The sequence below is a fragment of the Palaemon carinicauda genome, chromosome 31 (assembly GCF_036898095.1).
Source record: "Palaemon carinicauda isolate YSFRI2023 chromosome 31, ASM3689809v2, whole genome shotgun sequence".
In the NCBI taxonomy this organism is placed as follows: Eukaryota; Metazoa; Arthropoda; class Malacostraca; order Decapoda; family Palaemonidae; genus Palaemon; species Palaemon carinicauda.
This window is the reverse complement of record NC_090755.1, coordinates 58,625,487-58,642,986: the sequence shown is the minus strand read 5'-3', so window position 1 is coordinate 58,642,986 and position 17,500 is coordinate 58,625,487. Positions and strand designations below refer to the sequence as shown.

The following is a 17,500-nucleotide window of genomic DNA, read 5'->3' as shown; positions in this document are numbered from 1 at the left end:
AATTTCAGGGGAAATGCTTTACATGGAAATTAGAAAAACAAAAATTAACGAAAGCTAATCGACCATTTTATACATCCTTTTCAAAAGTGTTGTGTTCCATATTCGTATTCCAAAATATGTGGAAAAAAAAGGATATAAGGGAAAAAGCAGAGATAAACTGAAAACCGAAAATACAATTGCAAAAAAACGCAAAATTGTTATTAAGAGTAATCATCTACATCAGGCATTTTCAGCCTTTAAGTCATTTTCCCCTTGTGGGGAATTTTCAAGATTCTAGGGAAATGGAACTATTAGCAATTTGTCGACTAAAAATAGCATTGATTTTTGTTTACAGAAAGTGGGAATTCCAGACACTTGAACTGAATAAAAGTGAAAACAACAGCAAAAGAAAAAAATGAATTACTGGTATAAATGATGAAAAAATGCTATATTCTACTGAATGAATGTCAAGCATTTTTTGATTAATTCCTGTAGAATTTCATTAATTCTTTGTTTCAAATTTATAAAACCTTATATTTCTGTCTGCGTTGTCTGACTTACCGATGGAAAGAATTTAAAAGCAGCAGAAATAATTATAAAAATATTGAAATAAAATAACAGGCTTATTCAAAATACCATGAATTGTTAGTAAAGGTGGCATGACAAATGTTTAAAAAAAAAAAAAAACTTCAAAAGCAGAACAGCAAAATTAACTATAAAAAATATTCTTATAAAATAATAAGCTTATTAAAAATGCCACGAACTGTTAAAAAAAAAAAGTTACGGAACAGGAAATAAATCTTTCGACCTCATTCGACAACGACGTCAACATGGGACGCAAATCAAGGATGAAGGCGGAAGCATCACACTTAGTCATTCGTAAATGTTTTGAAAAGTAGAGATAACTAAAGTGTGGCTTGAAGGCGAAAGTAAGTTTTTTCTTTTCTCATACGAGGCTAAAATTCGTGGATTTGCCCTATATTCTGATACGAATACAGGTTTACACTTTCCTTAAAGTCCCATCGAATATTTATTAGGTAGTAGGTTGGCCAGGGCACCAGCCACCCGTTGAGATACTACCGCTAGAGAGTTATGGGGTCTTTTGACTGGCCAGACAGTACTACATTGGATCCTCCTCTCTGGTTACGGTTCATTTTCCCTTTGCCTACATACACACTGAATAGTCTGGCATATTCTTTACATATTCTCCTCTATCCTCATACACCTGACAACACAGATTACCAAACAATTCTTCATCACCCAAGGGGTTACTGCACTGTAATTGTTCAGTGCCACTTTCCTCTTGGTAAGGGTAGAAGAGACTCTTTAGCTATGGTAAGCAGCTCTTCTAGGAGAAGGACACTCCAAAATCAAACCACTGTTCTCTAGTCTTGGGTAGTGCCATAGCCTCTGTACCATGGCCTTTCACTGTCTTGGGTTAGAGTTCTCTTGCTTGAGGGTACACTCGAGCACACTCTCCTATCTTATTTCTCTTCCTCTTGTTTTGTTAAAGTTTTTATAGTTTATATAGGAGATATTTATTGTTGTTACTCTTCTTAGAATATTCTATTTTCCTTTTTTCCTTTCCGCACTGAGCTATTTTCCCTGTTGGAGCCCCTGGGCTTATAGCATACTGCTTTTCCAACTAGGGTTGTAGCTTAGTAAGTAATAATAATAATAATAATAATAATATCTAAAGGTAATACGAACTTGTGCGAAACGCATATACAAACACACACACTTTGAGAAAATGAATCTCCGGTTATATAAGCATACTCTTGTTACCTTGACATTGTCACTTATTATTATTATTATTATTACTATTATCATTACTTGCTAAGCTACAACCCTAGCTGGAAAAGCAGAATGCTGTAAGCCCAGGGGGCTCCAACAGGGAAAATATCCCAGTGAGGAAAGTATATCTTAAGAACAGTAACAACATTAAAATAAATATTTCCTATATGGGCTAAACTATAAAAATTTCAACCCAACAAGTGGAAGAGAAATAAGAATAGTGTGTCCGAGTGTACCCTTAAGCAAGAGAACTCAAACCCAAGGCAGTTGATGACCATGGTGCAGAGGCTATGACGCTACCCAAGAATAGAGAACAAGGGTTTGATTTTGGAGTATCCTCCTAGTAGAGCTGCTTACAATAGCCATAAAGGTAAGAGGTTATTAAGAATTTAAATGGTTTTGACATGATTCTGAAAGGGCTTTTCTGAAAGGATATTACTCAACCTTGAAACTGTGAAAACGTTTATTGTGTAAGGCGCTTACACCCCCCCCCCCCTCCACCCCAGGGTCTTCCAGCTCTGCATTCAAGAGGATAAAAGTGGGTACTTGTACCAACCGTGTGTCACACGATCGTACATACTTCATTTTGTGCTTGTATCTTCGCTCTCCCCTCGTACTAAAAAGAACCTGAAATAACATGTCTGTTTTCTCATCGGTAACAGTGTCAACTTTTGAACATGAAAATTCTTGTTGCTTGAGATTTTGTATATAAGGGAGAGTGTTCTACAATAAACTAACTTAGTTGTTTTCAACTTGCCTTTGAGTCACAACCTTCTCTCGGCCCGTCACATAGTACTGCTATCTTAGACCTTTATGGAATACCGTTTCCAAAGTTATTATTTTGGTTTTACAGTCGTAAGTGAACATTATAGCAAGATAAGGTATTCTGGTGATAAATATAATTAATGCATGAAAAACGCTATAAAGGTTTGATGACATTAGATATGATTTTTTTTTTTTCATTATTTCTTTAAATTGTGACGAGAGCACCTTGTCTAGCTATAAGAAGGATATAGAGCCTAGAAAGGTATTCTTTTCACTAAAAAGAAAAAAAAAGAAAAAAAAAGAAAAAAAAATAGGTAGCAGAACTTAAAGTTATAAAACCTGTAATGAATTTGGAAATTGTGGTGCTTTTTCAACTATGGTTGTAGCTTTGCTAATAATAATAATAATAATAATAATAATAATAATAATAATAATAATAAATTATTATTATTACTAAAACTACTACAAGCTAAGCTGCAACCCTAATTGGAAAAGCATACTGCTATAAGCCCAAAGGCTCCAACAGGGAATAATAGCCCAGTGAGGAAAGGAAATTAAGAAATGAATAAACTACAAGAGGAATAGTGAACAGTTAAAATAAAATATTCTAAGAACAGTAACAATACCAAAATAGATATTTCATACGTAAATTAAAAAAAAAAAAAAAAGATTATTAAAACTTACGTGGATTGCAGACACCCTGAAGGACTCTGTTTGCTGTGCTCTGGGCAGTAGAGATGAGATCCCTGGTAGATATCCTGCAGTATGAGAGACTCTGGACATCACTTCCTGTACTCTGAGCTGTAGGAAAAAAGGAAGAAATTTTAGTTCGTTCCTGGAATGCTGGTAATTATCAAATAGTGCTGCTATGTAGATATAGATTAAAGCAATAGAAAGAAAAACATCCTACAATCTCCCCTATATAATACTGATCAAGTGTCTGACTACATATACTGGATATATACACACACGCACCTACACACACACACGCACCTACACACACACACACACACACATATATATATATATATATATATATATATATATATATATATATATATATATATATATATATATATATATATATATATATATATATATATATATATATCTTCTATGTGTGTGCGCGTATTTATTTCCTGTCACACTTAGGGGGGAAAGAGTAGTCATACCCTGGTGGGAAAAGGTAACCCTAGAAGTACACTCGGAAACAACACTCTCGCACAAATTGCCGAACCAGTGGGTTGTAGTTGGGAAAGGCGGAGGAGGTGGGAAGGGCTTGAATCTGTGTGTACATATCTATCAACATATTTAGTCGTCATTTTTGACGGTTCGAGTACACTAGTACCGGTATATTAACGTATTAGGCAATGATATTAATCACCCGTCTCTCATCCTGTTTGTCTTAATATCTTTATCATCATCATCATCCTCATCATCATCATCTCTTCCTACGCCTATTGACGCAAAGGGCCTCGGTTAGATTTCGCCAGACGTCACTCTCTTTGGGTATCTTTATACAAAGTTCAAATTCTATATGATGCGTTTATGTTAAACTGACTGAGAGTGCGTGTCTATTTGTTTTTTCCTAATTACACTTATGGTTAAACTAAGAGTTGCTGATATGATTCATGCTTACCACTTCGCTTCAGATAAAATATCTCATCATAAAATAAATTTCTTTATTTATCTATAGATATAAAAAGACCGCAGTTCTATTCAGGGTTATCAATATTGCTGATTAATATAACCTCACTATCGTATTTGTAAAAAGATACTACTTGATATTATAGAGATTTTCATAGAAAAAAAAAAGTTATTAGATGAAGTATGAAAGGAAAAATTAAATTTTTCAAAATATTACAGCATTCCTAAAAGATAACCTTAGTCAGCAAACTGTATTAATACAAGTAATCAGTACCTGCACACCTGTAGTGAAGTATTTCTTTTTATGAAAAGGCTGTGAATATTTAACATTGAATAGAAAATCTCTCCCTTTCCCCTCATAATTATGAAATTGAAAGGATACATTGAACTATATGTTTATTATTATTATTATTATTATTGTTATTATTGTTGTTATTATTATTATTATTATTATTATTATTAGTAGTAGTAGTAGTAGTAGTAGTAGTAGTAGTAGTAGTAGTAGCTAAGCTACAACCCTAATTGGAAAAGCAAGATGCTATAATCTCAAGGGGTCCAAAAGGGAAAAATACCCCAGTGAGGAAAAGAAATAAGGAAATACATAAACGATATGAAAAATAATGAACAATTTAAATAAAATATTTTAAAAACAGTAATATCAAACCATACATTTCATATGTAAACTATAAAAATATTTGCTGCAACTTTGAAATTTTGAAGTTCTACCGATTCAAGTACCCGATTAGGAAGATCATTCCACAGCTTGGTCACAGCTAGAATAAAACTTCTAGAATACTGTGTAGTATTCAGCCTCATGATAGAGAAGGCCTCATCCTTGGGATCAGTGCTTAAAATTGTTTTCTAAGTATTAGCAGAAACTGAGCTCCCAAGTTTCAATTCATCCAAAGCCATTTGTCAACGTAGTGTACCAACCGTATGTCACACGATCGTACATAGTTCATTTTGTGCTTGTATCTTCGCTCTCCCCTCGCACTAAAAAGGAACCTGAAAAAAACATGTCTGTTTTTCTCAACGGTAACGGTGTTGATTTTGAACATGAAATTTCCTGTTCTTTTTAAGTGCGAGGGGAGAGCTAAGATACAAGCACAAAATGAGATATGTACGATCGTGTGACACACGGTTGGTACAGTAGTTTCAATAGAACGTTCATGTTTATTTAACTGCTCGTTCTAACTTCCGGGTGAAACTATTACGGCTTAGCGTATTTTCACGACCTGCGACAAGGTTACTACGCATTATTATAATTATCAAAAGGAGAAGATTAACCACCCCGATGTAATCCCTTCCACTTTCATGAGCGTGAAAGGAATCTCCAGACCTCATCTACTGTATGTAAAGGGTGAGAGTAAGGGGATTATGGTGCATTCACGAATACAACAGGGTCATCTGTCCATAAACCGCATACTAGATTGCCAAGAAAATCTTGTTCGATGCTGTACAGGGGAACCTCTATATTATTATTATTATTATTATTATTATTTACCATGATGATGATGATTATTATTATTATTATTATTATTATTATTATTATTATTATTATTATTATTATTATTACTTGCTAAACTACGACCCTAGTTGAAAAAAGAAGAATGCTATAAGCCCAGGGGCACCAACTGGGAAATATCCCAATAAGGAAAACAAACAAGGAAAAGATATTTTAAGAACAGTATCAACATTAAAAACAAATAATACCTATAAGCTATAAAAAACTTTAACAAAACAAGAGGAAGAGACATTACATATAATATACAATAATTATCTGAGTATCTCCTTACACCTACTTCCAGAGGATGTTTAATGTTCAAAAAGAGAAATGTTTATAAACATACACCATGAATGTATCTTAATTATAAATGTTGGGTCTCGTGCGTACGAACATCTTAAAGTTTTAAGAATGTGTAACCATAAACCATTTTGAAAAGCTAAAATAAAATTATATTCTAGGTTTCGTAATACTGTATAGGTAGTAGGTTGGCCAGGGCACCAGCCACCCGTTGAGATATTACTGCTAGAGAGTTATGGGGTCCTTTGACTGGTCAGACAGTACTACAGTGGATCCTTCTCTCTCGTTAGGATCCTTTTCTCTCGTTACGGTTCTTTCCCCTTGCCTACACATACACCGAATAGTCTTTGCCTATTCTTTACAGATTCTCCTCTGTCCCCATACACTTGACAACACTGAGATTACCAAACAATTCCTCTTCACCCAAGGGGTTAACTACTGCACTGTAATTGTTCAGTGGCTACTTTCCTCTTGATAAGGGTAGAAGAGACTCTTTAGCTATGGTAAGCAGCTCTTCTAGGAGAAGGACACTCCAAAATCAAACCATTGTTCTCTAGTCTTGGGTAGTGTCATAGCCTCTGTACCATGGTCTTCCACTGTCTTGGGTTAGAGTTCTCTTGCTTGAGGGTACACTCGGGCACGCACTTCTATTTAATTTCTCTTCCTCTTGTTTTGTTAAAAGTTTATATAGTTTATATAGGCGATATTTATTTTGATGTTAGTACTCTCCTTAAAATATTTCATTTTTCCTTTTTCCTTTCCTCACTGGGCTATTTTCCCTGTTGGAGCCCCTGGGCTTATGGCATCCTGCTTTTCCAACTAGAGTTGTAGCTTAGCAAGTAATAATAATAATAATAATAATAATAATAATAATAATAATAATAATAATAATAATAATAATAATAAAGGCCAGAAATGTTTTGGAAAAAACATTACCCTTTTTACTGCTAACGAAATTATATTCCAGGTTTCATAAGACTGTAAACGCCAGAAATGTTTTAGAAAAAAAAAAAAAAATATAATTTTTACTGCTAACGAAATTATACTCAAGGTTTCATAAGACTGTAAAGGCTAAAAATGTTTTGGAAAAAAATATTAACCTTTTCACTGCTAATGAAATTATATTCAAGGTTTCATAAGACTGTAAATGCCAAAAAATTTTAGGAAAAAAAAACCTTATCCTCTTACTACAACAGAAACAGCAGCACATAGGTGCGCTGGTTGTGTAATAAAACATTTTGCCAAAATATGTTACGCTAATAGGTTTACAAGTTTTTATCTTTCAAATATGATTAAGAGATAAAAATCTAACAATAACACAAAGATAAGAAATATAAAAGCCTTAGTGAGGGAAACGAGGATCGGTTACTGACAGTTGAAAGGGATTTTTTTCCCTCTTGTCTTTTGTAGTTTTCGTTCCGGAAAATAAGAATTCCCTATTACAGAGGAATTCTACTATGTGTGTGTGTGTGTGTGTGTGTGTGTGTGTGTGTGTGTGTGTGAGAGAGAGAGAGAGAGAGAGAGAGAGAGAGAGAGAGAGAGAGAGAGATTTTGATTTAATATGAAATATGTCTTTTACTTTTTATATTCGAACAAAATCCTTCGATAGTTCATACGAAGAGCAAAAGGCAATGGTTTCTCAACTCTTGCGTTATTTCATTCTAGTACTTTGATTATATATATATATATATATATATATATATATATATATATATATATATATATATATATATATATATATATATATATATATATATATGTGTGTGTGTGTGTGTGTGTGTGTCTGTGCTATATATATATATATATATATATATATATATATATTGATATATATATATACCTGTATACATATATACTGTATAGTGTGCGTATGACATGCATTTATGTATGTAAATGTATATTTATTATCTATATATGGTATATAGTATGGTATATCTAGAATAGATAGATAGATAGAGTGCAAATATATTTCGTTTCAACAAATCATCACAGGTTCTCACGAAAATTCCAATTCTGTACTGAAAGCAAAGAACATAACCACTATCTTTAACAAGAGAATAATATCCACCTTGATATTGATTACAATAATGATAACATCACGGCTGAATATAAGTTCCTACATCATTTCTCCTGTGTTCACATTCGTGTAAAATATGTTTGTAATAATAATACTGTGGACCTATGTATCTTCCTACAGTGTGAACCCCCGACAGTTTTAAAGGTTATTATAGTCAGCCTTTGTTAAACTTTACCTACATGCGTATAAAGATCAAAGTTGCATAAAAACGATCTTCAAGTTGATACGCAAGGAACTAATATTCGACTATCTGAAATTTTGCCATCATATATTTTCTGTTGTATGTTTACACTGGGATTAATATATCATATTAGTGTACGCTACCGTCAATAAATGACGGCTAAATATACAGGAAAATATGCACACACGCATACAGGTTCAATCTTTCCAACCGCTCCCTCTTTCCTGTCTAAAACACGCATATTAGGCAATTTGTAAGAAATTGTGGTTTCCGATTGTACGTCTTGAGGTACGCCCTCTCAGCAGGGTATGACTACTACTCCTTTCCCCCCCGGAAGATGGGTAGAGACCGAGTAGTTATATATCTGGCAACGACGCTCAGCGTATCCTTAATATATATATATATATATATATATATATATATATATATATATATATATATATATATATATATATATATATATATATATATATATATACACACACACACTTACACACACAAACACATATATATAATCAGATACTTGCTCTTTATTATGCAGGAGAGATAGAACACCAAATGACAAATATTCAAACAGTTCATTAACTAGAAAATTAACTCCATGATTTCCTGAACTATAGTTTTCAATTTAACATAAAAAACAAATTGATCAAAAGTAAGACTTGAAACTAATTTGCATACAAACGAATATCAATCAAGTCATGAATTCGGCGACAATTGGACTATAACGGCATCAATTCCCAGCATTAATAACTGACAGACAGCGTAATTGGGCATTAGAATTGTATTCGCACGTTGTGTATTGTATAACTGGCAGTCATTCACGAGAGAGAGAGAGAGAGAGAGAGAGAGAGAGAGAGAGAGAGAGAGAGAGAGAGAGAGAGAGAGCGTTAAAAGGATTTTGGATGTCTCAAAGACTTTTTACTCCATCAGCGGAAACTCCACTTGTTCTTTGTAAGAGAGATTTACTTTAAGCATTCAGAGAGTTCTTATGATCTTGTCTAACTTAGTCTTGAACTCGTTTACCGTGTTACTGTTTACTACATCCGCTGAAAGTCGATTCCAAGTCTTTACTATGAGAGAGAGAGAGAGAGAGAGAGAGAGAGAGAGAGAGAGAGAGAGAGAGAGAGAGAGAGAGAGAGAGAGCTATACTGTGCACTTACCCAGCTGATTTAGCATCGTATGCAATTCATCCGAGGCACTGCCCTGGCCACCAGCCATCCGGAAGCTGAGAGCCCAAACCGATGCCACAACCACGAATTGAATCATATTTTTTTTTTTTTTGCAACCACTTCAGCTTAAATAACTGTTTCTCTGTCCTCTGCACTTCTATATTTGGAATAAAACTAGTGAATTTTGTCACATCATCAGCATTCGAAAGAGCTCAATTAATTATAGCTTTCCCTAAAATCTAATTTTACACGTAAATTCTAGATATATACATATATTTGTTTTACTATAAAGTCAATATTCTTGGTTAATGCTCAATGTTTCTTTTGTTCTTTCTATTCGAAGCTCCTGTGTTTGAGAATGATTCTGCTGGGTAGCTTCAAATCAATTATAGCTACAATTCGATTTTTTTTTTCTTTTTTAAATACTTAAATCAGCAGAACTTCATGGAGAAAGCGACTGGGAGTTTTTTAAATTCTCCTAAACATTACCATTTATATGTTTTTTTATTATTAGATATATATCGAAGATATATATGTAGCCAGTTAAACATACAGTTAGTAGGTGTGAACGACACCTCGATATTGAAGATATTTTTTAAAGAACGCCACAAATCACTCGAAATTAGACTTTTCCAACTTTTCCTCGTCTTTCCCTCAGCTTCTTAAGTATGCGACTTTGCAGGATCAAGTCACAAGCTCCACTGTACCTGACAATGCTAATGACAGTCCCTGGCACTCACTTAAGCCTCTGCGAGTCCTACGTAGGTCCTTCTGCCCTCTTACCCAGGCACCCACGCCCTTCCTATACCAATCCTCCGCCTCATTTCATTCACGCTATGTCCCGTGACCTCCTCCTACTAACCTCATTCTAGTGGAGGAGAGTCAAATAACTTGTTTAGGTTATGTTTGACAAGTGTTTTCCTATTGTCAATTATCTTCAGATCTTGGTATCATTCTTACAATATCAATCATTTAGTGGTGTGTGCAAAACTTGTCATTTTCAGGTTATTGTAAGGAGAGGTCTATGCTTCCATTACATGAAAAAATAAAACCTATGTATTTTATTATATTATTATTTGCTGAACTTACGTTGCTTTTATTATCAAATTCCACGAAATTCCGTGTATTTTTCTTATTGAAATCTCAATATTGTTACAGATATTTCTATCTATATAAAGTTATATTGGGACACCCAATAAAAATTACTACAAAAGTTTTCTCTTCCAGATAATGGCTGGTCCTAAAAGAATGTCCAATACTTCATATTTTTTTTCAACTATACAAGAGAAAATATAATAATTCTGCGACATACTCTCAACTCTCAATTAGAACACCTTAACTAAAAAAAAACAAAAGACATTGAAAGAAGAATCTTAAAAAAGGCCCATTTTACTTATAAGGGTGAACTACTGGCAACTAAAGTCCCATTTTAACCATAATGGACATATTTGAAAAAGGCTACTTGACCAAATGACGAAGAAAATGTGCTACTGTTCCCAAATATAAAAATATTTTCCAATGAAATTGAAGCTACTCAAATTAGTTCAGCTCTGATTCATAGAACCCCCTATAACATAATTGCACCGTTGACTGAGAAAATTAGTCCAATTCTATACCGTATTCTGTATTTGACAAGAAATTGCCATTCCCAAGAAAAATTTCTTAATTTCTGGTCCACAAAACTCTTTGCAGTAAGTGTACCATTCCCAGCTAATATTGGTTCAATGTTAACTAATAAAAGACATTAAGAAAATAATAGGCTACTGCAGATAAAAATCAGTTCAGGTCTGAACCAGAAAGCTCTCTATGGCAAGATAATACTATTGCCAACTAAACTCTGACTTGAGAAAAAATATTATTATTATTATTATTATTATTATTATTATTTCTATTATCATAATTGTCATTATTATTATTACTTGCCAAGCTACTACCCTACTTGTAAAAGCAGGATGCTATAAGCCCAAGGGCTCCAACAAGAAATAAAATAGCACAGTGAGGAAAGGAAATAACCACCTTACAAGAGAAGTTATGAACAATATAAAATATTTCAATAACAGTGACATTAAAAAATATATTTCCCACATAAACTATAGAAACTTCAAAAAAAGAGGAAGAGAAATACGATGAAAAAAATTAGCTCGAATGTATCCTCAAGGAAGAGAACTCTAATCCAAAACCGTGTAAGACCGTGGTACAGAGGCTATGACACCACCCAAGACTAGAGAACAATAGTTTGATTTTGGAGTGTCCTCTTAGAAGAGCTGCTTCCCATAGCTAAAGAGTCTCATCTACCCTTGCCAAAAGGAAAGTAGCCACGGAGTAATTACAACGCAGTAGTTAAACCCTTGAGAGGAGAAGAATTTTACGATGATCTACAATTTAAAATTTTAGGAGAGAAAAGAAGGGAAAGCAATAGAAAAAATTTACGGGCTCTACTAACATACAGAAAGAGCAAGTGTGTTTACAAAACTGAAATAAGATAAGGCGAGTGTAGGAGAGGTCAAAGGGCTGTTAACGAGCATGATGTCTATCGAGATAAGATAGATACATAAATAGATAGATTATACACACTCTTTAGAAAGAGATAAATTGAATCCTTGTGTCAGTGACACGTTCTGCTTTAATCAGCGAAGCCATAAATGTCAGCATCACTATCACATATCTGTTTTAGATCTTAATTTTCTCTGGCACCTTTGGTAAACATTTCGCTGGTGCCAACACCCACACAAGAATGCGCTAATGAGGCTTTCATCTTCTCCTCTTCTTCAGATGGGCAACGAACCCAACAACCAAACATGCACCCCCCCCACTCTCTCTCTCTCCTCTCCTCTCTCTCTCTCTCTCTCTCTCTCTCTCTCTCTCTCTCTCTGTAATTGGCTGCAATCTCATCTCTTGTGTGAAAATATTTTGGCAGACGTAACCCTGTTTAAAAAGTCATTGTACCTTGCATCAAGTAATTATGAATTGGCGAGAGAGAGAGAGAGAGAGAGAGAGAGAGAGAGAGAGAGAGAGAGTCTTCAAATGCATTCTTCTTCGTCCGCTGACTTTAAAGGAATATCTTTGCGCATGCGCTTCGATGAATACGAAAATGGCCGATGTAGTCATGACAATATTGTCCCCTGTTACGATCGCTGACGTAAAGACTTCTGTCTTTTGTATTGACCATCATTTGTATCAACTATTTAGGAGTTAGGTAACGAGGGTCACCTGTACCACTTCTGTAACCCGTGCAACTCCTTCTGTAACTCGTGCAATCACTTCTGTAACCCGTGCAACCCCTTCTGTAACCCGTGCAATCACTTCTGTAACCCGTGCAATCACTTCAGTAACCCGTGCAATCACTCCTGTAATCCGCGCAACCCCTTCTGTAACCCGTGCAACCCCTTCTGTAACCCGTGCAACCCTTTCTGTAACCCGTGCAATCACTTCTGTACCCATGCAACCCCTTCTGTAACCCATGCAATCACTTCTGTAACCCATGCAACCCCCTTCTGTAACCCGTGCAATCACTCCTGTAATCCGTGCAACCCCTTCTGTAACACTTGCAATTACTTCTGTAACCCGTGCAACCACTTCTGTAACCCGTGCAATCACTTCTGTAACCAGTGCAATCACTTCTGTAACCAGTGCAACCCCTTCTGTAACCTGAGCAATCTGAACGCTTTGGAAATGAAGAGAAAAAATTTTCCATGCTCAGACTGGTAACCCTCGCACAGTCATCTGTAATTGCTAGTGTTAAAAGCTTTAGTTGACCTATATATTTCAGATATAATGCGAACATTAGAACGTTCATGTTCATCCTTCAATCCAGCTTCCTTCACACGTGGCACAGGTCACCTAGTCTACAGCAATAATTATTATTAGCTAAGCTACAACCCTAGTTGGAAAAGCAGAAAGCTATAAGCCTAAGGGCTCCAACAGAGAATATAGCCCACTGAGGAAAGGAGATATGGAAACTACAAGAGAAGTAATTAAAATGAATTATTTTAAGAACAGTAACACTAAACTAAATCTTTCATATATAAACTATAAAAAACTTGAAAAATACAAGAGGAAGAGAAACAAGGTAGAATAGTGTGCCCGAGTGTACCCTCAAGCAAGAGAACTCTACCCCAAGACAGTGGAAGACCATGCCACAGAGGCTATGACACTATCCAAGAACAGAAAATACTGTATGAAAAATGTCTTGCGTTAGAACCAATAGTCAAATTCACTAAAGTGAAGCACCAATAGTCAAATGCAATAAAGCGAAGAACCAATAGTTAAATGCACTAAAGTGAAGAACCAACAGTCAAATGCAATAAAGCGAAGAACCAATAGTTAAATGCAATAAAGTGAAGAACCAATAGTTAAATGCACTAAAGTGAAGAACCAACAGTCAAATGCAATAAAGCGAAGAACCAATAGTTAAATGCAATAAAGTGAAGAACCAATAGTTAAATGCACTAAAGTGAAGAACCAACAGTCAAATGCAATAAAGTGAAAAACCAACAGTCAAATGCACTAAAGTGAAGAACCAACAGTCAAATGCAATAAAGTGAAGAACTAATAGTCAAATGCAATAATGTGAAGAACCAACAATCAAATGCAATAAAGTGAAGAACCAATAGCCAAATGCACTTAAGTGAAGAACCAATAGTCAAATGCACTAAAGTGAAGAACCAATAGTTAAATGCACTAAAGTGAAGAACCAATAGTTAAATGCACTAAAGTGAAGAACCAATAGTCAAATGGAAGAAAGTGAAGAACCAATAGTCAAATGGACTAAAGGGAAGAACCAATAGTCAAATGCACTTAAGTGAAGAACCAATAGTTAAATGCACTAAAGTGAAGAACCAATAGTCAAATGCACTAAAGTGAAGAACCAATAGTCAAATGCACTAAAGTGAAGAACCAATAGTTAAATGCACTAAAGTGAAGAACCAATAGTCAAATGGAAGAAAGTGAAGAACCAATAGTCAAATGCAATAAAGTGAAGAACCAATAGTCAAGTGTCTCTTATATGTAATAAGAACCCAAGTCTTTAACCCTTACAGTAACAACATCCCCCCCCCAAAAAAAAACAATTATCATTAAACCTTCAGGTCCTTCTTGGTATATCTTACTTAACTCCTTCTAGCAGAGAAAGTACAGTATTACCACTAACAATTCAAAATATTTTCAACTTTATAGCTAAATAGATTTACTTTCCACTGATATATAGATTCGAGTATTTTGTAAAATTTATATACGCAAAATATTAAAAAAAGATAAAATTTTTAGGAAGGAGAATACAGGGATATAAAATACATCGTATGGTGCTATAGGAGTAAAAATCCCTAGACGTCTCATGGGATTCAAAGGCTTTAGGCACATGCACAAATCAATATACATTACGCTTGTTTTCCTTATAGTAATAAGTTCATTTGCCTATAAGTTTTCTCCGGAGATTTAAAAAAATTGAGTCATTGCCCCTTTTATATCATATTTGAAGAATTGTGAATAGCCCTCTTTGTAGTATAACTGCCACAGTGCAGAAGATTTTTAGCAATATATTATATCACCGACTGCTGCGACATTGTCTCAAGTTTCCTGGATATTAAGTTCCTCGGCATCATGGCGAACTCTTAAACATAATGTGCCGTCAATTTTTCTAGCCTTTCGTCTCCTGTTTTCTAAGCTTTCGGAATTGCACATTCTTTTAACCAATGTCTTGTGTTATTGGTTGTAATAGAACTCATGTTGGTAGCGAAAAATTCTCTCTCTCTCTCTCTCTCTCTCTCTCTCTCTCTCTCTCTCTCTCTCTCTCTCTACATTATGTTTTTCACACAATCTATCCAACCCTGTCTAGCATTTCCTCTACTCCCTCCAATAATCACTTGAGTTACACTTTTCAAACATCCATTAACGTCCATTATTTCCACATGACCAAACCACCTCGAACACTCAAACTACTCCGATACATCGTTTCACCTATGGGTAATTATCTTCACACTTTTCCAACACACCTCACTCTATCACTTCTTCAATCACATATTATTATTATTACAAGCTAAGCTACAACCCTAGTTAGAAAAGCAGGATGCTATAAGCCCATGGTCTTCAACAAGGAAAAATAGCCCAACGAGAAAAGGAAATAAGGAAATACATAAATACAAGAGATTTAATGAACAATCAAAACAAAATATTTTAACAACAGCAAAAAAATTAAATTACATCTTTTATACATAAACTACTGTATAAAAACTTCAAAAAAACTAGAGGAAGAAAAACAAGATACAATAGCATGACTTTAAACACTAAACCCAAGACAGTACAAGGCTATACGAATGGTTTATTCAAACAGTATCAAGCCAGTTTAAAGGCTTTAAAGGTTTAAAGGCCGCTCATGAATTGCAGAGGAAAGGGACAGTGACATTGCTCTATCAAGCAGGATAATGCCCTAGAGAATGATCATATATACATATGATCAGCGGCCAAGCCCCCTCTCCACCCAAGTTAGGACCAAGGAAGGCGAGGCAAAATTCTTAAAAAACACCAGGCCTGCCATCCACATTTAACTTCCATAAATGAAAGGTGGAATAAAAATCCTTCCTTACATATCCACCTGATTTCCACGAACTAATGAAAGTCCCTTCACAATCTCTAGCACTTGTCTCGTTGCCTTCTATTTTTTCTTTATTTTCCTTGTACCTTTATTTGCTATAATTATATTTATTCAGAAATTCTAGCATACAAACATATACAGTATATATATGCAATATATATATATATATATATATATATATATATATATATTTATAAATATCATTATATTTACAAATATACATATATAAATACACATACTATGTGTGTGTGCGTGTAAAACTCACAGGGAAAAGTGATGGTCACATGCAAAAGAACCACAAGGAGAATGAAATTCATTTACTTACAACAGTTAAGTACCCAGGCAATTAATCGATTTTCCTCTTATTGGAGTTCATTTAAACGATTAATCATCGTAAAAACAAATCATCAATGAGTCCAATTAATCATTGTTTCTTTTCCTTCTTTCCCTTATTATGCACGAGCTTCTGCCCATAGATTTACCTAGCGCCTAGCTCGTGCCTCTCCGGAGGAGGCAAATGATATAAAACAGGGTCCCTCATCCTTGTCTGGTTGTGTCATTAAAATTCTCGTTACAAACGGGGGCATTGATGGATTACCCGCACGAGCTCGCAATTCCTCTCCTCCTACTGCTACCCCAACTCCCCCCCACCTCTCTTATTCTCCCATCAGCTTTTTCCCTTCGTTTAAACAGTCTTTACGAGGATAAAAAAAAAAAAAAACGTCCAGGTTAGATCAGTTAAGCTCATTAAATGAGACGCATTTGTCGTTGCATAAAAGGAATATCCCCTTGAAGTTTATATATATCCTGATCCTCTGCATAATTGGAAATATACTCTCATTTATCAGATCCCTTTACAATGAATTCATAATGATTTATAAGTACAAGACGTGACGAAATAAACCATTTTTTATCATTTTAGCACACTTGGACTGAATGTGTTCAAAGATTCCTTATTGCCTAAATTCACATATCTATCCAAACTAATTAGACATGGGTTAGTATTTATTTGGTTTGGTAAGAGCAGCTGTAGGACTAGAAGCAAGAACATTTACACCTTTTGGGGCTAGTCTACTTACGTGGAAATATAGTATGGGGTATACACACACACACACACACATATATATATACACACATACATATATATACAGTATATATATATATATATATATATAATTTTACATAATATATATATATATATATATATATATATATATATATATATATATATATAATTTTACATATATATATATATATATATATATATATATATATATATATATATATATTATACAAACACACAAACCTAAACACATATAAAAGTACATATATAGAAAGTTTACACATACTATATGCGCAAGTATGTCGACTGATTTATTCTTTTTTTAACTTCTTTACTTCTTTTCGAGTTATGAAGCGTCCCACTTCATGAATGCATAATAAGCATATTCGTGTATTCTTTAGCTTCGTTTGGAATAAATAGATATGTTGC

The 17,500-nt window shown here is 34.4% G+C and overlaps 2 protein-coding genes across 3 annotated transcripts in view; both read right to left on the bottom strand.

The window, feature by feature from the left end:
• LOC137624988 (TNF receptor-associated factor 2) overlaps positions 1–10,126 on the bottom strand; it is a 75,206-nt gene extending 65,080 nt beyond the window's left edge. The window contains exons 1-3 of one of the 2 annotated variants that reach the window (XM_068355922.1): positions 10,057–10,126; positions 9,411–9,576; positions 3,223–3,339 (exon numbers count right to left, since the gene is read on the bottom strand). In XM_068355922.1, coding sequence (XP_068212023.1) covers positions 3,223–3,339; positions 9,411–9,516 — 223 coding nt within the window. In that variant the 5' untranslated portion in view covers positions 9,517–9,576; positions 10,057–10,126. Of the gene's footprint in view, positions 1–3,222; positions 3,340–9,410; positions 9,594–10,056 lie in introns of both variants that reach the window. The other variant, XM_068355923.1, reaches the window with a different exon arrangement.
• Positions 10,127–12,611: 2,485 nt separating this feature from the next.
• LOC137624759 (oviduct-specific glycoprotein-like) lies at positions 12,612–16,549 on the bottom strand. Its single transcript, XM_068355711.1, has 2 exons — positions 16,491–16,549; positions 12,612–13,083 (listed from the first exon to the last, which is right to left on the bottom strand). Exons 1-2 carry the CDS (start codon positions 16,547–16,549, stop codon positions 12,612–12,614), a joined length of 531 nt encoding a protein of 176 aa, XP_068211812.1.
• Positions 16,550–17,500: the final 951 nt, after the last annotated feature.